Raw genomic sequence first — 26129 nt, forward strand, 5'->3', positions numbered from 1 at the left:
CTGTCTGGCTTGGTCATGGGTGCAGGTTCTGTCTGGCTGGGTCATGGGTGCAGGTTCTGTCTGGCTTGGTCATGGGTGCAGGTTCTGTCTCTGTAGCTAACTGTGATGTGAGAGTGTCTGGCTGGCTCATGGGTGCAGGTTCTGTCTCTGTGACTAACTCTGACCTGTTGTGTTTCATATCAAATGTAAAACAAGTATCGCCTTTCTGTGTTGTTGAGTTTGACTCATTTTGGATGTAGACAAGTGAATAATTTAAGTTCTGGCTTTAGCTATTTAGCATTTAATTAAAGGAGACACAAGATGACAGTTTACAATGGAAGTTGTCATATTATTGAGGCCAAAATCCTGTGACAGTGGGCTGTACGCCGTTTGGTGAGATCAGGCTGGACAGTAGAAGTTGTTGTTAGTACATTTGAATTTACAGGGACATTATTTTCCTCTCAATCAAATACAACACAATCATAGGGATTGTAGAATATATTCATACCTCAGTCAGAATAATAATAATAATTCAGAAACCACTTTTATTTTCAAATTACAATTCCAGTGATTGTATAATGTATGTGAGCAGTGTATATATTCAGCTCTTGACAAAATTAAGAGACCACTGTACATTTTTCTGATGTCATCCTACGCTGAGGTCGCTGAATGACATTCGAATGAGTTGACGGTCATATTCAAAATTAAGAGTCCACTGCAAATTTGAATATGGCCATCAACTCATTTTTCAACTCACTCAGCAATCATAGGATGACATCAGAAAAATGTGCAGTGGTCTCTTATTTTTTTTCCAGAGCTGTATAAATACAGTATAGTGACTGTATACAACACACATGACTCAGCATTTATCTAGTGGCTGCGTATAACACATGTGAGTGGTCAGTCTGTAAGTTGCTTCTTCTCTTCTTGTTGGCAGAGACACTCAGAGCTGCATAGTTCAGAGAGTCTGAATCCTGCATCTAAAACGACACACACACACACATGCACACACACACATGCACACACACACACACACACACACACACAAAATAAACAGGATGTTTTCAGACATTGAGATCAGCGCAGCTTTTACCACATATGACGAAACACACAGACAGCTACAGTCAGACCCCATCAGTGACATCAGAGACGTAATGCTGCCCTATACTGTACTCACCTGGTCAGGTGGAGATGATGTGTGATGACCAGAGGCTAACGGAGGAAGCAGAGAGAACAAGAGAACTTCACCAGAGGATATGATGCAATCACATCCCATTATGACATCACTTAGATTAACAAAGAGAACTTCACCAGTGGATATGATGCAATCACATCCCATTATAACATCACTTAGATTAACAAAGAGAACTTCACCAGTGGATATGATGCAATCACATCCCATTATGACATAAATTAGATTGCAAATAGAACTTCACCAGAGGATATGATGTAATCACATCCCATTAAGATATCATTTAGATTAGCAAATATAACTTCTCCAGAGGAAATGATGTAATCACATACCATTATGACATCATTTAGATTAGCAAATATAACTTCACCAGAGGATATGATGTAATCACATCCCATTTAAGATTGGCACATGCAATCACAGTCAAGTTTACAAGTTTTAAATGCAGGAAGGCACTGGCTAATTGTGTCCACTTGAGACTGGCCGCTAGGCCCTTTACTCGTTTCTTCTGCTTGCCTACTCGTCTTCAGATGTTCCAAGAGCTAACGAGCTGATGAGCTGCACCAGGCAGGTGTCCAGTTAAAAGGGCTGCTTCCTCTCCCCTTGGGGAGTGTGTGTGTGTGTGTGGGGGTGTGTCCAGTTAAAAGGGCTGCTTCCTCTCCCCTTGGGGAGTGAGTGTGTGTGGGTGTGTCCAGTTAAAAGGGCTGCTTCCTTTCCCCTTGGTAGGGCCATTCTTACTTTGGGTTTTGAACAGCACACTACTCACAGGCACATTGCAAACACACAACATCCATGCAGTACTGACGACTGCCTTGGACCCATCTCACACAACATCCATGCAGTACTGACTTGGACCCATCTCACACCACATCCATGCAGTACTGACTTGGACCCATCTCACACCACATCCATGCAGTACTGACGGCTGCCTTGGACCCATCTCACACCACATCCATGCAGTACTGACGACTGCCTTGGACCCAAACACACCACATCCATGCAGTACTGACGGCTGCCTTGGACCCATCTCACACAACATCCATGCAGTACTGACGACTGCCTTGGACCCATCTCACACCACATCCATGCAGTACTGACAACTGACTTGGACCCAAACACACAACATCCATGCAGTACTGACGACTGACTTGGACCCATCTCACGCCACATCCATGCAGTACTGACGACTGACTTTGACCCATCTCCCGCAACATCCATGCAGTACTGACGACTGACTTGGACCCATCTCCCGCAACATCCATGCAGTACTGACGACTGACTTGGACCCATCTCACACTCTTTGTTTGTTGGTTATTTGGTTAATAAATCCATATTTGAGTTAAAGATCCAACCTCTCGACTCCCTCTTGTGTTTTGGCCTTACCCCATATATGGTCATAACACTCTTGAGAACATTTTGTGATTTAGACTGAGACTCTTGTCAGGTGTGCTGTGTTCTACTGATTTACCTGGACTAGACTGAGACTCTTATCAGGTGTGCTGGTGTTCTAATGTACCTGAGTTCTGTCCACCTCTGCACTTGGTCAGGATCAGGATGACCAGCACTAAACTGAGAACAGCACTTAGAACCCCCAGGACTAGAACCACAGTTCCACACTCCCAGCTCCGCCCTGCAGGAAGAGAACACACTCACTTAGGCACAGTGGCTAAAATATCCTTTTGCAGAAATGTATCCATTTGCAAACATGTTTTTCAAATGAATTCAAATTCACCATTAGGTGTGTGTATTCAAATTCACTTACATCAGATAATAAAGAGAACAATATTTAGTTTACAAAAAAAAGTATACATACACAATACACAATTTATATAATAATGTATATAGTACTGCAGTTTATAACACATACCCTCCTCTGCTGTGTCTAGAAGTTCAGCGTCAGACTCATCTACAGACGCAGTGATCAGTTGGGGACAGAGAGAGACGTGTTACTAAACTATCATTTGTAGATCCAAAATCATAACATGTTACTAAACATCATTTGTAGGTCAAAAATCATAACATGTTACTAAACATCATTTGTAGATCAAAAATCATAACATGTTACTAAACATCATTTGTAGATCCAACATCATAACATGTTACTAAACATCATTTGTAGATCCAACATCATAACATGTTACTAAACATCATTTGTAGATCCAACATCATAACATGTTACTAAACATCATTTGTAGATCCAACATCAAAACAAGATAGATGGAGGGAGAGAGAGAAAGATTCCTAAGCTACAATTATTTGTAGATCCAAAAATGGTAACACGAGATAAAGAGAGAGTGGAAAAGAGAGAGAGAGAGAGAGGGAGAGGGAGAGAGAGAGAGAAAGAGGGTTAAATGACTACCTGTGACTGTTAAGTAGGTGATGGAGAGAGAGAGAGAGAGAGAGAATGATAAATGACTACCTGTGACTGTTAAGTAGGTGATGGAGAGAGAGAGAGAGAGAATGATAAATGACTACCTGTCACGGTTAAGTAGGTGACATTGTGGAAGTCCATGCATCCGTCTTCACTCTTCCCACAGTAGTAAAGTCCAGAGTCAGACACACTCACATTCCTGATCTCTAACGCAGACATGGAGGCCAGTGCATTCAGAGTCCAGCTAGCGTTAGCGTCGCTATAGCCATTATGATAGCGTGCAGAGGGCTTCATGGATTCTGTTTTCAGTCGGTCGGGCCCTTGGTAGTAGTTTATGGTCAGGATACATACTGGAGGTGACCGGCTGGGTTGCTTCAGCCAGATGAATGAGTTATACCCAGATGCACTCACGCTGTGAGAACAGTTCATCTGGACCGACTGACCCTCACGCACCACCACTGAGGTGGACATGGACATGGAGAACACAGCCAGCAGCACACCTAACACACACACACACACACAATTTAATATCTAAATATGAAGCATGAAGACAGAGTTTATCCAGATGAATAATCAAAGAGTGCTCACCCATTCTACAGAAAGCCAGGCTGTTCACCATAGTGCATGTGTGTGTGTGCGTGTGTGTGCATGTGCAGTGTAGGAGTGTCTTAAGGCAGGGGGTTATGTCCTCAACTTGTGTGTGTATGTGCATGCGTGTGTGTGTGTGTGTGTGCAGTGTAGGAGTGTCTTAAGGCAGGGGGTTATGTCCTCAATTTATGTGTGTGTGTGTGTGTGTGTGTGCAGTGTAGGAGTGTCTTAAGGCAGGGGGGTTATGTTCTCAACTCGTGTGTTCTTATCATCATCAACCACAACACACATCCCGTCACAGCGATCACCCTGTTTTTCCACCAACAAGAGTCTCAAGTAGTCTTTTATTTTACCATGAGGCCCATTTTTCAGGTCCCCTCTCATATACAAACACACACACACACACACACACACACACACACACTCACCCTTTATTTTACCGCTTCAGTTATTTACTTCAGTCTTGGTAGCTTGATAGCCATATATCATGAGTTACAGAGATTTACAGATTACAGTAAATTTTGTTTGTGTCCTGTTTGATGTCCTGTTCATTGACACCAGTTTTGGTCTGTGTGTCCTTGATAAACACTCAAGAGACACTCAGCTCTGTTATAAGCCCCCCACCCCCACTCCAACAGACCAGACAGCACTGTAGTTGAACTAGGCCTGCAGTTATAAGCCCTCCACCCCCACTCCAACAGACAGCCCTGTAGTTGAACTAGGCCTGCAGTTATAAGCCCTCCACCCCCACTCCAACAGACAGCCCTGTAGTTGAACTAGGCCTGCTGTTATAAGCCCCCCACCCCCACTCCAACAGACAGCCCTGTAGTTGAACTAGGCCTTCTGTTATAAACCCCCCCACCCCACTCCAACAGACAGCCCTGTAGTTGAACTAGGCCTGCTGTTATAAGCCCTCCACCCCCACTCCAACAGACAGCCCTGTAGTTGAACTAGGCCTGCTGTTATAAGCCCTCTACCCCCACTCCAACAGACAGCCCTGTAGTTGAACTACTGTAGGCCTGCTGTTATAAGAATGTAAATCTCTACACCAGGGGTGTCCAAACTTTTTGACTCAAGGGCCACATTGGGTTTTGAAAATTGGCCAGTGGACCACACATATATATAACGTGTTGTATAATTTAAATGACAAAGTAATTTTGTTATAGAAAAGTAATTTCTTAAGAAATGAATTTAATGTTAATTTGATGCTGTTTAATTCATTTATAAATGGTGAACTGTCACTTTAAGACTCTTTTGTCAGCTCCACTCAAATATAGCCTATGGCTAGCGTGCCTATGGCTGTGCCCTCTTGCAGTTTAAAAGTGGTCAGTAGTGGGAACTACTGTTGCCATCGCAATTTTCTTTTAAAAGTTTCTTATTTAAAACGGAGATATCATTAATCAACAATAACAAGCCAGCTGGAACCTGCCGCGCTCTCTCCCTCTCGTGCACGCTCAAATGCGTTCCCAATTAAATGGAGTAGCATAATGTAGTTAGATCTGCTGCAATGGAGATACTATGTATTTCGATGCTGTTTTGACATTGACATTGTAAACGCTCTCTAAGAAGAGTGTAAAGCAGTTTGCAGTAGCCTAAAGTTAACCACAACGTTGTCTATTGCTTGAAAAAAAATAGCGAGTGGCCTATGATAAACTAATAAATGCTCGGCAGGCCGGATTAAAGTGCGTGGCGGGCCGAATCTATGATAAACTAATAAATGCTCGGCAGGCCAGATTAAAGTGTGTGGCGGGCCGGATCTATGATAACCTAATTAAATGCTCGGCAGGCCGGATTAAAGTGCGTGGCGGGCCGCATTTGGCCCGATGGCCGTAGTTTGGACACCCCTGCTCTACACCATCCCATTGACATGAAGATTAAACATATTATCATTAAATCATCACAATCATCACCACCTCCATCATCATCATCATCACCATCATCATCATTATCGTCACCATCATCATCACCACCATTATCATAATTTAATCACCATTACATCACCATCATTAAATCATCATCCTCATCACCATCATCAGTATCATCTCATCACGTTCCATCCTGAGCTGCCATAACTGTTTCACCTGAGCAGTATGTGTGTGTGTGTCTGTGTGTGTGTGTGTGTGTGTGTGTGTGTATCTGTGTGTGTGTGTGTGTGTGTGTGTGTGTGTGTGTGTGCTTCAGCACCCTGGACAGCACCCAATGGGATCTGGTGGAGAACAGGGTTCTGTGTCTCTGTGGATAACTTCTGGCCTATATGCTTATATCACGTGGTCACCATTTTGTTGTCTGTTTGGCTAATGGGTGCAGGTTCTGTATCTGCTAACTCTGATGTGAGAGTGTCTGGTTGGGTCATGGGTGCAGGTTCTGTCTGTGTGACTAACTCCCAGCCTAGTCAAGGCCTGGTGCTCGTGCCCCAGGTTCTGCCTTGTGGAACTCGTGTTAAACAAGTATCACCTTTCTATGCTGTTGGGTTTGACTCAGAGAAATGGATGACTCGTTTTGGATGTAGACAATTGAGTAATTTAAAGGGACACCAGGCAAGCCTGATGCTTTTTCTCTACGAAACTCCCCCTCGCTCGGTCTGAAGCTCTTTTCCTTTTCTTTGCGTCTTCCGTCAAGGGTTTTCGCTGCTTCTTCGCCGGCTCTGCCATTATACACACGTTTGCAACTATCACTAGGGTTTCGTTAGCCTGCCTCTGTGCTGTAAACTGATCCTGCTTCGGTCGGCAAGTGGGATAATCTTCCTACAGGCAGTAGGGGCGGGCGAGAGAGTCTTCATTCGCCCCGTAATGAGTCATTTAACCATATACCGACTTACGAAGATGGTTAATTAACACGAAAACGTTGTCTGGTGTCCCTTTAAGTTCTGGCTTTAGTTATTTTAATTAAAGAATACACAAGATGACAGTTTACAATGTATGTTGTAATATTCTTGAAGCTGAATTATGACATTAGAGGTTTTCTCTCAAACAAACACAAACACAGTGCTCAGAAATTTTGCCCCAATCACACCTCAGTCAGTAAAATATATTAATACATCAAAAACACATGTATTTTTCAAATTACAATTCCAGTATAAATGCTAGAATGAATGCTGAGTCGTGTGTTATATGCAGCCACTAGATAAATGCTGAGTCATGTGGTCGCATATAACACACATGACTCAGCATTTATCTAGTGGCTGCGTATAACACACGTGACTCAGCATTTATCTAGTGGCTGCGTATAACACATGTGAGTGGTCAGTCTGTAAGTTGCTTCTTCTCTTCTTGTTGGCAGAGACACTCAGAGCTGCATAGTTCAGAGAGTCTGAATGCTGCATCTAAAACGACACACACACATACACACACATAAAATAAACAGAAGGTTTTCAGACACTGAGAGCAGCGCAGCTCTCACCACATATGACGAAACACATGGACACACACACACACTCACACACACACACACACACACACTCACACACACACGGCTACAGACAGCTACTTCAGTCAGACCCCATCAGTAACATCAGAGACATAACGCAGCCTTGCACTCACCTGGTCAGGTGGAGCTGATGTGTGATGACCAGAGGCTAACAGAGGAAGCAGAGAGAACAAGAGAACTTCACCAGTGGATATGATGCAATCTCATCTCATTATGACATCACTTAGATTAGCAAAGAGAACTTCACCAGTGGATATGATGCAATCTCATCTCATTATGACATCACTTAGATTAGCAAAGAGAACTTCACCAGTGGATATGATGCAATCTCATCCCATTATGACATCACTTAGATTAGCAAATAGAACTTCATAAGAGGATATGATGGAATGCAATCACATCTCATTTAAGATTAACACATGCATTCACAGTAAAGTTTACTGTTCTAAATGCAAGCAGACTTGTATCCACTCTTGAGAACATTTTGTAATTTACCTGGACTAGACTGAGACTCTTATCAGGTGTGCTGGTGTTCTAATGTACCTGAGTTCTGTACACCTCTGCACTTGGTCAGGATCAGGATGACCAGTACTAGACTGAGAACAGCACTTAGAACCCCCAGGACTAAAACCACAGTTCCACACTCCCAGCTGCAGAACTGCCCTGCAGGAAGAGAACACACTCAAGGCTAAACCAGTCTTTTGTGTGTGAAGACCTTCTGATCTGTCAGAGTCTGTTATTTCTGGGAACATAATAACTTGGTACGGAAATAGCAACTCTTATAAAAATGGCCCTGCACAGAGTGATCAGATGCGCTGAGACTTGTCAGGACTAAACTACATGGGTTACAGGACATTGTAAGGAGCTTCTGGGCCATGAATGCATAACTGTCCCAACACTTTCCCTTTTTTATGTATTTGTATTTATTTAACCCCCCCCCCCACACCTTTCTTATTTGATGTCTTGTTATTTCATTTCCTGCCCTTCTGCTTTCCCTACTGTGTTCCCTCTGCTGTCACAATCCCTCATTCCACTGGGCAAAATATGCAAGTGACAAATACATCTCCTGCATCTTGCATAAATGCAACTATTTGCAAACATAATGCTTTTCAACTGAATTCAAGTTCACCATAATGTTTGTGTATTCAAATCCACTAAATATCACTTAATAAAGAGAATGAGATTTAGTTTTCTACATACAAAATACATATTTTATATCAGTACTGCAGTTAAGCACATACACCCTCAATACACGCACACACCATGAACACACACACACACCATTAACACACACACACCCTTAATATATACACACACACCATCAACACACACACACCCTCAATACACACATACCCTCCTCTGTCTGGAAGTTCAGCGTCAGACTCTTCTACAGACAAAGTGATCAGTGAGAGAAAGAGAGAGAGACATGTTACTAAACTATCATTGGAGAAAAGAGAGAGAGAGAGACATTATACTAAACTATCATTGGAGAAAAGAGAGAGAGACATGTTACTAAACTATCATTGGAGAAAAGAGAGAGAGAGAGAAACATGTTACTAAACTATCATTGGAGAAAAGAGAGAGAGACATGTTACTAAACTATCATTGGAGAAAAGAGAGAGAGAGAGACATGTTACTAAACTATCATTGGAGAAAAGAGAGAGAGACATGTTACTAAACTATCATTGGAGAAAAGAGAGAGAGACATGTTACTAAACTATCATTGGAGAAAAGAGAGTGAGAGAGAATGATAAATGACTACCTGTGACGGTTAAGTAGGTGATGGAGAGAGAGAGAGAGAGAATGATAAATGACTACCTGTGACTGTTAAGTAGGTGACATTGTGGAAGTCCATGCATCCGTCTTCACTCTTCCCACAGTAGTAAAGTCCAGAGTCAGACACACTCACATTCCTGATCTCTAACGCAGACATGGAGGCCAGTGCATTCAGAGTCCAGCTAGCGTTAGCGTCACTATAGCCATTATGATAGCGTGCAGAGGGCTTCATGGATTCTGTTTTCAGTCGGTCGGACCCTTGGTAGTAGTTTATGGTCAGGATACATACTGGACGTGACCGGCTGGGTTGCTTTAGCCAGATGAATGAGTTAAACCCATCCACACTCACGCTATGGGAACAGTTCATCTGGACCGACTGACCCTCACGCACCACCACTGAGGTGGACATGGACATGGAGAACACAGCCAGCAGCACACCTAACACACACACACACACACACATGCATGCATGTAGGCACACACAACACACACACACACACACACACATACAATTTAAATATCTAAATATGAAGCATGAAGACAGAGTTTATCCAGATGAATAATCAAAGAGTGCTCAGTGCTGCTCACCCATTCCACGGAAAGCCAGGCTGTTCACCATGGTGCATGTTCGTGTGTGTGTGTGTTTGTAGTGAAGGAGTGTCTTAAGGCAGGGGGGTTATGCGTACATCAACTAGTGTGTTCTTACCGTCAGACAACCACAACAAACATCCGTCAGAGGCATCACCTCCTTTTCAAAAAAACATCACACTGATTTTCCACTAACACGTTCCCACATAACCCTTTATTACATGGCTGCGCACTGTCTGTGTAGTTTGCGGACACAGCTTATTAAGTCCTCTGTCTTGGGTAAGATAAATCACAGAGTGTTAATATCAATGATAAGCAAAAAAATCATATTAATGTTAAAAATAATTTTGTATTTTGTAGTAAAGACTAAACATTGGTTATATCAAAACCCTCATCATTGGTTATATCACTGAAAGCAGAATGTTGTTTTTTGTCTCTTTGTCCTTCTTTGATACTATTCAAGAGAGAATATCCACATCATGAATAACCCCTCCACATCATCATCAGCATCATCATCATCAGCGTCAGCATCATAATCATCATCATCATCAGCGTCAACATTTACTCATTGATACATTTCATTTAACAGACACTTTTACTCAACATCTCATTATGTATGAGATTTATAGGACCATTCTCCCCAGAGCAACTTAGGGTTAAGTGCCTTGCTCAAGGGCGCAACGGTGGATGCCGGGAATTGAACCCACAATTTTCCAGACTACTGCAAGCTAGCCCGCTCCTTAGCCACTATGCTATCATCATCATCCTCATCATCATAACATTGTCATCATCATCATCATCATCATCATTATGTCAGACACCAAACAGGACGAGGACCACAAAAGCGTCACGTTAGAAAGTTTATTTAAGGGTTGGGGGTTACAGGGGTTTCAGGGTTCGGGGAGTTCCAGAGTCTCTTTGTGTGTGTGTTTCCCCAATAGCCGAGCAGCAATGGCAGGAGCTGGATGATCCGGGGAAGTCCTGGGGAAACACACACACAACAGCAATTGAAACGAAGCAGCAGTACAGTCAAGGGCTAGGCTGTATTAGTAGAAGAGAGACGGAAGGCAGGTCAAGATTACGGGGCTGGAGATCAAAGAAGTAGTCGGCGGGTCTGGGTTCACAGGCAAAGAGTCAGAGTCGTTTTCCAAGACAGGCAGGTAACTGGTGCGGGTTTGCAGACGATCTGACAAAAGGAGAGCTGAAAGACAGGGCTTTAAATACTGGGAGAGGTTAGTGGGTAATGCAGCAGCTGGCAGAGTAATTAGAGCAGAGCAGAGACAGGTGGAGCTAGTTAGGCTGAGTAGAGAGAGTGGTGAGCAGAGTGGAAGATAGTGGAAACCAATTAAGGTGGGTGAGAGGGCTCATGACACATTATTCCATCGCCTTTCCATTCTAATCCCATGTTCTCAGGATCTATGCTAAATTGTCATTAGAAGTTTGAATGTACTTGTCATTTAGAGTTCAACTAAGTGGGTAAGTATACCACAACAGTATATGTGTGCGTGTGTGTTTGTGTGTGTGTCCGTGTGTGTGTCCGTGTGCGTGTGTGTTTGTGTGTGTGTGTGTACGTCTGTATGTAAGTGTATGTGGTGTAACTGCATTGGTTCCTGCAAGTCTAAGGTGAGGTAAGTGTATATGTGTATGAGAGAGTTTGGTAGATATACCAAGAGTGTGTGCGTGTGTGTATTTATAAACATCAAAGTACCATTTTATGTTGTGGTCAGTGTCCAGTGCTGTGCTCTTTTCTAGACCACAGTGAGTGTGTGTGTGTGTGTGTTTGTGTGTGTGTGTGTGTGTTTGTGTGTGTGTGTGTATTTGTATGTGTGTGAGTGTTTTTGTGTGTGTGCGTGTCTTTGTGTGTGTGTGTGTGTGTGTGTGTGTGTGTGTGCCTGTGTGTGTGTGTGTGTGTGCGTGTGTGTGTGTGTGTGTGTGTGTGTGAGTGCGTGAGTGTGTGTGTGTGAGTGTGTGTGTGTGCGTGCGTGCGTGTGTGTGTATGTTAGTGTACGTCTGTATGTAAGTGTTTGTGGTGGGACTGGTTTCCTGTCGTGCAAGTCTAAGCTGAGGTGTGTGAGAGAGCTTGGTAGATATTCCCACAGTAGATGTGCGTGCCTGTGTGCCTGTGTGCATGTGTGTGTGTGTGTGCGTGCGTGCCTGTGCATGTTTGTGTACGTCCGTATGTAAGTCTATGTGGTGTGACTGCATTGGTTTCCTGTCCTGCAAGTCTAAAGTGAGGTGTAAGTGTGTGTGTGTGTGTATCTGTGTTTGTGCGTGTGTGTGGGTGGGAGCAGTAAAAGACCAAAATACAAAAAACAAACTAATTTTCTACTGCCAAACTAAGAACATGTACGACTAACAGCACTTAAGCACACACACACACACTCTCTCTCTCTTTCTCACTCACACACATACTGTACACACACACACTCATACACTTCACTCTGAAGGACACCTGACAGCAGACACACTCGGAGAGTGTACGAGCATAACCATGTCATAATGATGTCATTATGATGTCATAATGACGTAAAGGCAGATGGCATGTGCTGTCAGTTAGAACATTTAGTGTCCACTGGTCTGCAGTGTTCTATCATCGTACTCAGTTAGTGTTTAGTGTCCACTGGCCTGCAGTGTTCTATCATCATGCTCAGTTAGTGTCCACTGGTCTGCAGTGTTCTATCATCATGGGTCATTCCACGTCAATTCAACCAGGGCCCACGCACTTAGGTCTCAAAAAATTCTGAAAAAATTACCAGGTGTACCTATGTTACCTAGGAGACACACTGTAAAATTACTCTTATGTAAGATCAATACTTTCCAAGATACAGCCAGTTTTACAGGGGGAGGGGGTGTCAATTTTGTTCGGCCTCTTTTTTTTTGTCAAAGTTCACAAGCCCACAGCGCAAGAACTAAACCATGTAGGAGGCTCAAATTTTGCATGCTGGTACATAAATAGGAATAGTATGTAGCAAAATCGTCACGTTTGGTCTGGATAATCCTGCATGGTCATAGCTGTCCCTCAAAGTTGATACAAATTTTATTGGAGTTTTTGGCTGGGCTCTGTTTAAGCCTTCAGAAGACATATTTGTACTCAACATAGGCTCTTGATTTATTTTACTTACTGAGATAAGTAGAAACACTCTCACAAAAAACAATGAACAGAAAATAAATCATTTCAGGGTCTGAACAGCAGACCTTACAAGTCTAAAAAATCATTTTGGTTCTCATTTTCAGAGCACCTAAACACCTTGTGGGAATATACAAAGATTTTTTAAATATTTTATTTCTTTATTCTCCATGATCTTTTCTTTTTAAAAACACCAATTTGACTTGTCTTATGCAAATCTTTCTTTTTCACTATCCACCCTGAACATGGGCAAAATGCACCATTGACATCAATATGTTTTGTATAGAGCTACCAAAGGTTACTCTATACAACCACAGGTGGCAGTGTGGTGACTCTATTTTAAACATATTGATGTCAATGGGGCATTTTGCCCATGTTCAGGGTGGAAAATAAAAAAGAAAGATTTGCATAAGGGTTGCCAACCGTTCGTAAAAATGCGGAATGAATCCGTATTTGCAAGGAAAAAGATGTGTTCCGTATTGAACTGATACGGAACGTTTTTTGTTCGTATTATTGAGAATCAACTCGTGCAAATCCATGACAGATCAGTATTATAAGTTAGACTATGAACGAAAAATACACGATTTGTATGAAATAAAGGGAAACTTTGCTGCTGTCATTTATCCCTCTCAGTTTGTCTGTCATCACTATCCCAACAGAGAATGCACTTTTCGTTTGAGCCACTGCGAGTATATTACGCTGATAGCGTAGCGTGAGATGACATGTCTTGTCATGACTTTTACAGTGCATCTGTGCAAGATAAACAAATAGGCTAGCCTACTTGATGCAGAATAGCCAAAAAAAGCCAGAAATAAAATAAGGCTTCACCAAATTCAGAGCCTCTGGAGCTGCTTGTGATATTTTTTTCTATGACAGCATATCCGCCAGTTCAGTTTTCAGAGTTATTTGGTTTGAGTATAATAGGCTACAAACAGTTATTTCTTTATCAAGTGTTTTTGCATCGAAATGATTCTTGTTTTGCACCAGATAGAAAATGAGTAGGCTAGTGGCTATAGAATGTAGTATATTATGTGCGCATTTTAGTAAATAATAGCTCACAATTTTGTAAAATGATGCACTATTTAGTACAATAATACAAAAAAAAATTCAATACCCCCCCACTAACTGAAGTGGGTGCCGGTGTACTTACTGAAGTGGATTATCGAACCCCCCCCCCCCCACTAACTGAAGTGGGTGCGGTGTACTTACTGAAGTGGATTATCGAACCCCACTAACTGAAGTGGGTGCGGTGTACTTACTGAAGTGGATTATCGAACCCCCCGTTCCTTATTTTCATATCAGAAAGTTGGCAACCCTAGTTGTTATGGTCACCAGTATAATAGTTAGGTTGTTATGGTCACCAGTGTATTGGTTGGGTTGTTATGGTCACCAGTGTAATGGTTGGGTTGTTATGGTCACCAGTGTATTGGTTGGGTTGTTATGGTCACCAGTGTAATGGTTGGGTTGTTATGGTCACCAGTGTAATGGTTGGGTTGTTATGGTCACCAGTGTATTGGTTGGGTTGTTATGGTCACCAGTGTATTGGTTGGGTTGTTATTATGGTCACCAGTGTATTGGTTGGGTTGATGTGGTCACCAGTGTAATGGTTGGGTTGTTATGGTCACCAATGTAGTGGTTGGGTTGTTATGGTCAACGATGCCATCGTTCTCTCTCTCTCTCTCTCTGCTCCCCCACTGTTGTATCATGTGACTCAGGTGTTACTGTAAATGGTGACCCAGGTGTTACTGTAAATAGTGACTCAGGTGTTACTGTAAATGGTGACTCAGGTGTTACTGTAAATGGTGACTCAGGTGTTACTGTAAATGGTGACCCAGGTTTTTTTACATGTAAATGGTGACTCAGGTGTTACTGTAAATGGTGACCCAGGTGTTACTGTAAATGGTGACTCAGGTGTTACTGTAAATGGTGACCCAGGTGTTACTGTAAATGGTGACTCAGGTGTTAAATGGTGACTCATGCATTTGTCCAGACATACTGAGTTCCTGCGAGGGTACATTGTGGTGGAACTTTAGGCCCCTCCCTTATCAGTGTGTGTGTGTGTGTGGGGGATGACAGTGACTCCATGTAAGCTAGCAGTGTCAGTAGTCTTGGTGGTGAGAATCTAAACAGGCACCTGACACAATCAACACAATCTGACTCATCACACACACACACACACACACACACACACACACACACACACACACACACACACCCCTCTGACGACCTCAGATCTGCACTCATCACACACACACACACACACACACACGCCTCTGATGACCTCAGATCTAGTGTGTAGGCTGTATCTTTGGCAGCCCTGCTCTACACAGAGAGTGTAAGCTAAATCTATGTACATGGAAGTGTGAGTGTGTGTGTGTGTGTGTGTGTCCGTGTGTGTAGGCCTATGTACGTGTGTGTGTGTGTGTGCATGTGTATGTACATATGTGTGTGTGTGCATGTGTGTGTGTGTGTGTGTGTGCATGTGACTGTATGTGTGAATGTGTTCAACTGAATGCACTGATGTCCCTGCCTAATTTATTATTTTTACATGTTTCTTTGCATGTGTGTGTGTGTGTGTGTGTGTGTGTGTGTGTGGGCGTTTCTGTGGTGTTGCTATCTTGGTTTCCTGTCCTGCAGGTCTATGCTGAAGCGTGAGAGATGTGTGTGTGTGTGTGTGTGTGTGTTTATGGGTGGGCGAGAGAACAGAAACCACACCAATTTTCCACTGCAGATCAACCAAGATAATGGCATGCACACACACACACTGTCATGAGCTCTCTCTCTGCCTGGTAACACGCGCTGATTGAAGTCTGATGACCTCCACCTGTTCCTGCTCTGCTCTGCCTCACCCTCGTTTACCTACCAGCTGCACTGCATTCACCACTCATCATGCCCTGTATATAAAGCCTTGCTTTTCAGTCCACACTTGTCAGATCGTCTGCAACCAGCACCAGTTACCTGCCTGTTTTGGAAAACGCCTCTGACTCTTTGCCTGTGATCCCGGACCCGCTTGACTACTTCTGTGTTCTCCAGCCCCGGTAATCTTGACCTGCCTTCCGTCCCTCTTCTACGGGAATACCGCCCTAGTCCTTGACTGTACTGCTGCTTCGTTTCAATTGCTGTTGTGTGTGTGTTTCCCCAGGACTTCCCGGATCATCCAGCTCCTGCCATCGCTGTTCGGGCTACTGGGGAACACACACCGCAGACTGGAACTCCTGTACCCCCCGGAACCCCTGAAACCCCCTTAACCCCCAACCCTTAAATAAACTTTTGAACGTGACTCTTGTGGTCCTCGTCCTGTTTGGTGTCTGACACACACACACACACTGACACACTGAACTGACCCCCTAGTTGGCCTTCATGGTCTATGCTAACAGCTACATAAAGTAGCATATGTCTGATGTGGGTGGTGATGACCACATGTCTTAGTTGGATGATTCTGTGTGTTGACAACATATGGGGGGGGGGGGGTCTCTTAGCTTTGCAGCATCAGGCACTTCCCCCTCTCCCATTCTCACACGCAGTAAGTGATGTAAGATTTCAACTGGCCCCTTCCTCTTGTCTTAGGCCTGTATAAGCCAGGGGATCAGGCTTCAGCTAGTTAGCATTAGCCATTGTGCTGAAAAGAAGCTTGCTTCACATAGGCTGGTTAACTTCAGCCAGGTAGCACTAGCTTGTTACAAAAATCTTGTTTCTCATAGGCTGGTTAGCTTCAGTTACAATTACATTAGCTACAGTTACAACAGCTCAAAAGTCCGGTCAATTAAAGCACAATGAAACAGGATATTGGAAACATAATGTTCATACTTTTGGGGCTGTACAAGTAGCATAGCATGAGCTATTGATTTGAATGGGAGTTAGCATAGCATCAGCCATTGATTTGAATGGGGGGTTAGCATAGCTTCAGCCATTGAATTGAATGGGAGGTTAGCATAGAATCAGCCATTGATTTGAATGGGGGGTTAGCATAGCTTCAGTCATTGAATTGAATGGGGTTTAGCATAGCTTCAGCCATTTAATTGAATGGGAGGTTAGCATAGCATCAGCCACTGAATTGAATGGGAGGTTGGCATAGCATCAGCCACTAAATTGAATGGGGGGTTAGCATAGCTTCAGCCATTGATTTGAATGGGGGGTTAGCATAGCTTCAGCCATTGATTTGAATGGGGGTGATAATTCCTCTCTCCAGATCCACTAGTACTTCCATGGCAGTAAGGGGGTTTGTGGGGTTTTCTAACAGTGCAAGCTAGCAGTGTAGCCTGTAGCAGTGTAGGAGGTCAGAGTCTCAACAGGCACTACCTCTGCACTCAACACACACACACACACACACACACACACAAATATACTGTAGCGACCGGCTGTCAATCAGGGAGTGCCCGTGCTATGCATAACCCCGGGCACGCTCATGGTTGGCAGCCTGGCGAGAGGGGGGCGGGACCCCCGGGGAATATAGGCTTCGGTTCGAGGAAGTTCTGCCTCTTTTCGGTTCTGGGCCTGACACGGCCCGCTGTGTGTTATATGCTGCATTGTGTGCTTTGGTGATAATAAACCAGTTCATGAAACTCTGGCTCTTGGTGAAACGCTACAATACACACACATACCCTGACCTCTTTTTAAACACCCTTCCATAAACTATACAGATGATGGTAGCGTTATATGGAATTACAGATAACCCTGTGTATGTCACTAAACAACAACAGTGTTTTGAATGTGTGTTCCTGCATTCATGTGTGTTTGTGTGTGTGTGCGTATATATGCCTGTGTGTGTGTTAGTGTGTGCATGCCAGGCTTTTGCGTGTATGTGTTACTGTGTGTGTGTGTGTGTGTGTGTGTGTGTTTATGAGTGGTTATGAGTATGTGTGTGTGTGTGTGTGTGTTTATGAGTGGTTATGAGTGTGTGTGTGTGTGTGTGTGTGTGTGTGTGTAGTGTGTGTGTGTGTGGTCTACTCTTCTAGGGGAGACAGAGTGGGCGGGTCTGTGTGATCATCATCAGGTCATCATCATGTCCTCTCTCCACTAAACTCACTCATTAGAGGACTCAACTACCCTGCACACACACACACACACTCATACACACTCGCACACTCACACCATGTTGAAGGGCTCTTCATCTGGCCTGCTTTTCTACAGGTTGGGTAAGTACTCATCGATTAATAATAAATTAATTAATAGTCAGTGTTCACTTATTCTAGACGTCAGTGTCCAACACTTGCTATTTATTGGTCAAACTCAACATGCAAAGGCGTTCATGTGTGTTCTGTGTGTGTGTGTGTGTGCGTGCTTGGTTGCTTGCGTGCGTACATGCCTGCGTGTGTGTGTTAGGTGTGCTGCTGGCTGTGTTCTCCATGTCCATGTCCACCTCAGTGGTGGTGCGTGAGGGTCAGTCGGTCCAGATGAACTGTTCATTTGGCGTAAAGGAGACGGGATTCACTTCAGTCACCTGGCTGAGACAGACCAACCAGTCCACTCCAGTGTCCATCCTCACAGCTTTCTATAACTACCAGAAGAATGATGCAAGCAACGCAAATTACCACAATGGATTCAGCAGCAAACGCTTCACATGGACTATAGTGGCCAACAGCATCTACACGTTACAGATCAGAGATGTGAGTGTGTCTGACTCTGGACTTTACTACTGTGGGAGGCAGCCTGGGGACCACATGGTCTATTACAATGCCACCTACTTAACCATCACAGGTAACCATTACCTTTCTTTCACTGTGTGTGTGTGTGTGTATGTGGTGTGTGTGTTTATGTGTTTGTGTGTGTGTGTGTGTGTGTGTGTGTGTGTGTGCATGTGTGTGAGTGAATTCATGGGTGAGAGTGCATTCATGTGTGAGTGTGTGAGTGCATTCATGTGTGTGTGTGTGTGTGTGTGTGAGTGTGTATGTGTGTGTATGTGTGTGTGTGTGATTCTGTGTGTGTGTGAGTGTGTGTGTGTGTGTGTGTGTGTGTGTGTGTGTGTGTGTGTATGTGTGTATGTGTGTGTGTGTGTGTGTGTGTGTGTGTGTGTGTGTGTGTGTATGTGTGTGTGTGTGTGAGTCTGTGTGTGTGTGAGTCTGTGTGTGTGTGAGTGTGTGTGTGTGTGTGTGTGCGTGTGTGTGTATGCTTTCTGCTGATTCGCAATAGAGCTTAAAAATACAGTGAAATATGCAACGTTGCTTTATTAAAAAGGAGAGGCAGTGTTGAGCCCAAAGCTTGAATCATTTCTCCTTTATGAGCCTAAAGCTTATTGGCGGAGCGAGGGGGTGGCTTAGGAGGCTCAAGCCCTGAATCTTTTTTTGTATGTGTTTTCAATTTCCAACGATTCTAATTTCTAATTTAACTTCCCCTCGGTTTCTCTATAAATGTTACAAAATGTAGGCTACTATTACTGAGCAAATATCCCTTACTTTCAAAGCCCAATATTGACAGATAATCTGATTTCCCACACGATGAGTTTAGGCAATGCCAGAGCCGAGATGTAGCGGTTTACGTCATAAACCTGGCAGGAAAGTTCAGAGCGGCAGTCAGTTTAAACAACAAGCGGTAAGAAAAAACTATTGTCAAGACATTAGGCAATTAGTCTACTGTACCCCGGAATACAAAAATAAACTTCAGAAAGACATAAAGTTTGTTGTACTGTATTCTGTAGTCTGTAGTCTCAATGACCGAATCAGTAGAACCCTGTTGTCAGTTGAGTTGGTTCAATTCATTTGTTGTAGGCTAGTAGCCTAGGCAAATATGAAACGGAGATGTAACGTACTGGCGGGATTTTGAACTTGCATGTTTCATGCATTTTTAGATTAAAAAAAATACCATGGGATTGATGTGTTCTCCATTTGAGGCGTAATCAATGCCTTGAGGGCGTGCACAAGACTCAGACACAGAGCACATATAGGCCTAGGGTTAGGCTACTTTCACTTTCTAGAAGCATTACGTAAAAGATGCTTCATACAAAAAACGATCAAACATTATCAAATGTATCATGGCGATGTTGTCACAAAGACTTACTCCAATTAGAAAATCGAAACCAAAATCATGTGAGTGTAATTGTTCTCTCATTGACGTCTGTAGGCCTATAAGGAAAATGCGATTTCAGTTTGTAAAATGTACCCCCCTTCCCCAACTGAATTAGTCCCCTATTTGAAGCACTCCCCCCCCCCCCCCAATGAAATTAATTAAAATTAGCTTCATGTGTTCCACTGAACATTATAATAAGTGGGTTCACAATGTGTGGGGCTGTGCTGAACCTGACCATAAGGCTACTTTGGCCAGAGTTCAAAGTAAAAATGTATTGAGACAAGGTAGCATCCCATCAGGGTTATCTCAACATAGTATCTATCTATCTATCTCTATCTATCTATTTCTCCTTCAAGAGCTTTTAGATCTAAGAGAAGTGCTTGAGTACAGAGTTTGATAAAATGATGAAAGATTTGCGTCTGTGTGTGTATGTGTCTGTGTGTGTCCACGTGTGTGTGTGTGTCCGTGTGGGTGTGTGTCCGTGTGTGTTCCATGACCTATTATATAAAGAATGGTACAATATACCGGCCAAAGATTTCTGAGCAGCCGCATAGCGTTCAAAACTCTGACTTTTTTGGAGTGGGAGATGACTAAATGGACATTCAATAAAGAAAGTTGGGCTAACCACAACTACTCAAGCAAGCAGTAAACCTAATAACCAAAATGTTACCAAATATATTTGCATTATTGTATTTTGGCAAGTACGTTTTAAAATGCTACAACAAAATTGTCTGATATCCCATGACTTTGCCCCAAAATTATAAAATTCCCTGACTTTCCATGTCTGGAATAGACTTTCCAAAATTCCATGATATTCCAGAAATTCCATGACCCGTGGGAACCCAGCTTCAGCTGTAGTGGGTGTGTGTGTGTGTGCGTGTGTGTGTCTGTGTGTGCGCGTGTGTCATACCATATGTGTATCTTATAGAATTTATAGAATGCAACCTTCAGCTGTGTGGTGGTGGTGGCGGCGGTGGTGGTGTGTGTGTGTGTGTGTGTGTTTGTGTGTGCGCGTGTGTCATACCATATGTGTATCTTATAGAATGCAACCTTCAGCTGTGTAGTGGTGGTGCTGGTGGTGTGTAGGTGTCTGTGTGTGTGTGTGTGTGTGTGTGCGTGTGTGTCATACCATATGTGTATCTTATAGAATGCAACCTTCAGCTGTGTAGTGGTGGTGCTGGTGGTGTGTGTGTGTGTGTGTGCGCGTGTGTCATACCATATGTGTATCTTATAGAATGCAACCTTCAGCTGTGTAGTGGTGGTGTGTACAGTATGTGTGTGTGTGTGTGTGTGTGTGTGTGTATCTTACAGGCTGCTCCCTCAGTGGTGTGTGTACATCTGTGGTGTTGGCTCTGGGGGTCCTCAGCGCTGCTTTGTTCCTCGTCGTTTTAATTCTGGTTCTGACCAAACACAAAGATGGACTCCACTCAGGTAACCTAGGAAACCCGACACATCAACCAGAACATGAGTCTCAATTAGATATCTAATTTAGAAGTGCTATTTTTTATCATAATAATCACCATCATCATTGTCATCACCATAATGAAACGCTTTTCATGCCTTCAAGTTAGCTGAACTCAGAGTGCCCTATCACCCCACACAGCTGAACTCTATCACCCCACGCAGCTGAGTGCCCTATCACCCCACACAGCTGAACTCAAAGTGCCCTATCACCCCCCACGCAGCTGAGTGCCCTATCGTGCACCCCACACAACGTGCCATAAAGTGCGATGCAAGTGCGATGCCAGGCAGTGATGAATTTTTAGCCTGATGCACTTCCATCAAACATAACGCCCGCAGCTGAGTGCCCTATCACCCACGCTGAACTCAAGGTGCCCTATCACCCCCCCACACGCAGTGATTTCCCCCACAATGCCATAAGTCATGCAAGTCGTGCCAGGCAGTGATGAATTTTTAGCCTGATGCACTTCCATCAAACATAACGCCCATGGATGTGTCAATGAACGAACATAGGCCTGGCGCTTGATCTAAAAATCGCCATCTTACACCCACTAAAAATCATTATGGGATGTAAGCAGCCCTATAAAGTCCCAGTTTTTATCAGGCTATGTTGTGGATTGTTACCGCTTGTTAGTCAATAGTGAAAGTAAATAACTTAGATCTGCTTTGGCATTGCCTATGAGACCTGTGAAGTTAGGGTCAGTTCAGTTTGCCTATGAGTTCAAGTAATAGGCGAGTGCAGAATGCATGTAACCTGACTCTCGCCAGATGAACTTCGTTCCGCCTAGCTCCACTCATCCATCTGGGATCGATCCATTGAAGTGTTGCTTCAGAAGGCTGGGCCTTAATCAAAAATCCTTGCATATGATTGGATAAGCCACTTGTCCGTCATCTATTGACGTGCTACTTCAACCACTCACCTCGAAGCCAACCCGTGACGCTGAGAACAGTCCCACAGTCGCTTCTACGCTATGTCACATCTATGAAACTCCCGCCCTGCGTCCTGATTGGCTCTACCATAAAATCTGGTGCCGAAATCACTCTCAACGGAACCGATCCCAGATGGATGTGAGTGGAGCTAGGCGGAACGAAATTCATCTGGCGAGAGTCAGGTTAGAATGCATGTAGACAATACTCTGCTACTCACGCATAGGAAATAGTAGCCTACTAGAGCAATTGTGCAAGCAGATTCCTTCAGATATGTTGACTGTCTGTTGACTGACTGTTGACTGTCTGTTGACTGCTTGCTCTTAACGGGAATGACAGATGCCATTCTCATTGGTATAAAGGATGTTACACCCATAACTGATTAAGAAACATAAGAACAACTCTTTTGAACAATGCGCCCAGCTTTTGTTTCACAAAATCACACCGTTAACTAGCAAATGTGGACTAGACACACATTAAATGTCTTTAAACTTTGCGCCTCTGACCAGACATTTCAGATCACCAAGATAGGGCCCAGAGTAACAGCTGGTAGCTCGTCATCATCCCTGCACTGATCTCATCATCAAGTTTAAAAACATGTCATTCAGATGTTTCCCTGATTCCCTACCCAGATCCTGGTGATAAGACACAGTCTCCTCCTGAGCAGGTGAGTCTCATTAGCACCTGGTTGATGTCCATCGTGTCTCATGTTTCATGTAGAGTTTAATGAAGCTACTTAGTAACAGCATCCTCTCTTGTCTCTTAGTGACAGCATCCTCTCATCTCTTAGTAACAGCATCCTCTCTTGTCTCTTAGTAACAGCATCCTCTCTTGTCTCTTAGTCACAGCATCCTCTCATCTCTTAGTAACAGCATCCTCCTTGTCCCTTAGTAACAGCATCCTCTCATCTCTTAGCTCTCATCTCTTAGTAACAGCATCCTCCCTTGTCCCTTAGTAACAGCATCCTCTCATCTCTTAGTAACAGCATCCTTTTGTCTCTTAGTAACAGCATCCTCTCTTGTCTCTTAGTAACAACATCCTCTCTCATCACTTAGTAACAACATCCTCTCTTGTCTCTTAGTCACAGCATCCTCTCATCTCTTAGTAACAGCATCCTCCCTTGTCCCTTAGTAACAGCAGCCTCTCTCATCTCTTAGTAACAGCATCCTCTCTTGTTTCTTAGTAACAGCATCCTCTCTTGTCTCTTAGTGACAGCATCCTCTCATCTCTTAGTAACAGCATCCTCCCTTGTCCCTTAGTAACAGCAGCCTCTCTCATCTCTTAGTAACAGCATCCTCTCTTGTTTCTTAGTAACAGCATCCTCTCTTGTCTCTTAGTGACAGCATCCTCTCATCTCTTAGTAACAGCATCCTCCCTTGTCCCTTAGTAACAGCATCCTCTCATCTCTTAGTAACAGCATCCTTTTGTCTCTTAGTAACAGCATCCTCTCTTGTCTCTTAGTAACAACATCCTCTCTCATCACTTAGTAACAACATCCTCTCTTGTCTCTTAGTCACAGCATCCTCCCTTGTCCCTTAGTAACAGCAGCCTCTCTCATCTCTTAGTAACAGCATCCTCTCTTGTTTCTTAGTAACAGCATCCTCTCTTGTCTCTTAGTCACAGCATCCTGTTGTCTCTTAGTAACAGCATCAGTCCCCTGTGTTTGCTGTGTTTCAGGAGTCCGGCGTGTTGAGATATTCAGCTCTGGGATTGGCTGAGAGGGAGGAGAGGAGGCGGACCTTCCACAGAGAGGACACAGAGTCACGCGTGTTTTACTTTGCTGCAAGATAAAGACTCAAACTACATCATACGTGTGCACTGACGCTGATGATTTTACTATTACACATTGTTAGTATTAAATTAGTGTAGTTTGGTTTACTACTTTAAACTTTTGTACCTTGTACCAGTTTACCATTAAAATATACTGTGCTTTAATTGGTGTGTGGAGAAATCTCTCTCTCTCTCTGCTCCTCCACTACCTGTGCCTGCTCCCCCATCACATGAATCATGTATCAGCTAGACATCAGAAACACAAGTCCTCCTGTGGCCTGTTGGGGGCGCTATAGAGGGTAGATGGTGGTGGAGCTATAGACCCATCTCTTATCAGTGTGTGGGGCTTTCTAAAAACAAGATGAGGACATGACAGTGACTCTATGGTGTCCCACAACATACATGATGAGGACATGACAGTGATTCTATGGTCTCCAACATACATGATGTGTCACGAGCAAGACCATTATGAACCCAGATGTGGACACAGAGACAGGAATTGCGTTTCGGTATCTTTAATAACAGGCCCAACACACACAGTCAGTTGTCTTGTAGACCAGAGTTTGTGAAATCAGCAACAGTCTATTCACAAAGTAAATGTAGCCTCGTTACTCACGAAAAGGTAACACAAAAAGTTCCAGTGAAAGTCTGTAATCCTCCTGGTCAGAAAGTCCACAAAACATCAGGCAGAATCAAATCCAAAGACAGTCCAGAGATCGCTAACCAGGAAAATCGAACAATACAAGTGCCAGCGTGGCCATATGGCCAGCGTGATAACTCGGCAAGCTAGAAGCTGAGTGAGCCTGTTTAAATGCAGCAGTCAATCAGGCAACCGGGGACAGGTGTACAGGTGGGCAAGAGGAAAATATGGAACGGACTTCAGGGCATGGCATAGGACAAACGAAGGCAGACAGAGCAAAGCAGCCAAGAGCAAAACACGGATCACGACCGAGAGGGGCCGGGCTGGATCGTGACATGATGAGGATATGACAGTGATTCTATGGTCTACAACATACATGATGAGGATATGACAGTGACTCTATGGTGTCCCACAACATACATGATGAGGACATGACAGTGATTCTATGGTCTCCAACATACATGATGAGGACATGACAGTGACTCTATGGTGTCCCACAACATACATGATGAGGACATGACAGTGACTCTATGGTCTCCCACAACATACATGATGAGGACATGACAGTGATTCTATGGTCTCCAACATACATGATGAGGACATGACAGTGACTCTATGGTGTCCCACAACATACATGATGAGGATATGACAGTGATTCTATGGTCTCCAACATACATGATGAGGACATGACAGTGATTCTATGGTGTCCCACAACATACATGATGAGGACATGACAGTGATTCTATGGTCTCCAACATACATGATGAGGACATGACAGTGACTGTATGGTGTCCCACAACATACATGATGAGGACATGACAGTGACTCTATGGTCTCCCACAACATACATGATGAGGACATGACAGTGACTGTATGGTGTCCCACAACATACATGATGAGGACATGACAGTGACTCTATGGTGTCCCACAACATACATGATGAGGACATGACAGTGACTCTATGGTCTCCCACAACATACATGATGAGGACATGACAGTGATTCTATGGTCTCCAACATACATGATGAGGACATGACAGTGACTCTATGGTGTCCCACAACATACATGATGAGGATCTGACAGTGATTCTATGGTGTCCCACAACATACATGATGAGGACATGACAGTGATTCTATGGTCCCACAACATACATGATGAGGACATGACAGTGACTCTATGGTCTCCCACACACATGATGAGGACATGATAACAGTGATTCTATGGTCTCCCACAACATACAAGTTGCAGCTGCTTTGGAGCTCTGAATCTTAACAACTTTACA

General features: G+C 43.7%; 2 protein-coding genes across 3 annotated transcripts; both read right to left on the bottom strand.

The window, feature by feature from the left end:
- Positions 1 to 285: 285 nt before the first annotated feature.
- On the bottom strand, positions 286 to 4442 carry LOC125289115. Of its 2 annotated transcripts, XM_048235800.1 has the most exons (6): positions 4131 to 4442; positions 3647 to 4042; positions 3039 to 3077; positions 2688 to 2801; positions 1157 to 1191; positions 286 to 959 (listed from the first exon to the last, which is right to left on the bottom strand). In XM_048235800.1, the coding sequence occupies exons 1-6, from the start codon at positions 4252 to 4254 to the stop codon at positions 846 to 848; spliced, it is 822 nt and encodes a 273-aa protein (XP_048091757.1). In that variant the 5' UTR covers positions 4255 to 4442; the 3' UTR covers positions 286 to 845. The 2 variants fall into 2 exon arrangements, with proteins under 2 accessions (XP_048091757.1, XP_048091758.1); XM_048235801.1 differs by having other exon boundaries at positions 3647 to 4442.
- Positions 4443 to 6982: 2540 nt separating this feature from the next.
- LOC125289116 lies at positions 6983 to 9772 on the bottom strand. The gene is made up of 4 exons (XM_048235802.1): positions 9375 to 9772; positions 8100 to 8219; positions 7670 to 7704; positions 6983 to 7452 (listed from the first exon to the last, which is right to left on the bottom strand). Exons 1-4 carry the CDS (start codon positions 9745 to 9747, stop codon positions 7339 to 7341), a joined length of 642 nt encoding a protein of 213 aa, XP_048091759.1. The 5' UTR covers positions 9748 to 9772; the 3' UTR covers positions 6983 to 7338.
- Positions 9773 to 26129: the final 16357 nt, after the last annotated feature.

This window comes from Alosa alosa, chromosome 24 (assembly GCF_017589495.1).
Source record: "Alosa alosa isolate M-15738 ecotype Scorff River chromosome 24, AALO_Geno_1.1, whole genome shotgun sequence".
NCBI classification, from domain to species: domain Eukaryota; kingdom Metazoa; phylum Chordata; class Actinopteri; order Clupeiformes; family Clupeidae; genus Alosa; species Alosa alosa.

Excerpts from the sequence above, each read along its gene's own strand:
- LOC125289115 (XM_048235800.1), bottom strand. The coding sequence starts at position 4,254 with ATGCACATACACACACAAGTTGAGGACATAACCCCCTGCCTTAAGACA. Across the intron at positions 4,043-4,130 it reads CCTGGCTTTCTGTAGAATGG|GTGTGCTGCTGGCTGTGTTC; the intron begins GTGAGCACTCTT and ends TGTGTGTGTTAG. Across the intron at positions 1,192-2,687 it reads CAGAGGTGGACAGAACTCAG|CCTCTGGTCATCACACATCA; the intron begins GTACATTAGAAC and ends TTCCTCCGTTAG.
- LOC125289116 (XM_048235802.1), bottom strand. The coding sequence starts at position 9,747 with ATGTCCATGTCCACCTCAGTGGTGGTGCGTGAGGGTCAGTCGGTCCAG. Across the intron at positions 8,220-9,374 it reads CACCTACTTAACAGTCACAG|GGCAGTTCTGCAGCTGGGAG; the intron begins GTAGTCATTTAT and ends CTCTTCCTGCAG. Across the intron at positions 7,453-7,669 it reads CATCAGCTCCACCTGACCAG|ATGCAGCATTCAGACTCTCT; the intron begins GTGAGTGCAAGG and ends GTGTCGTTTTAG.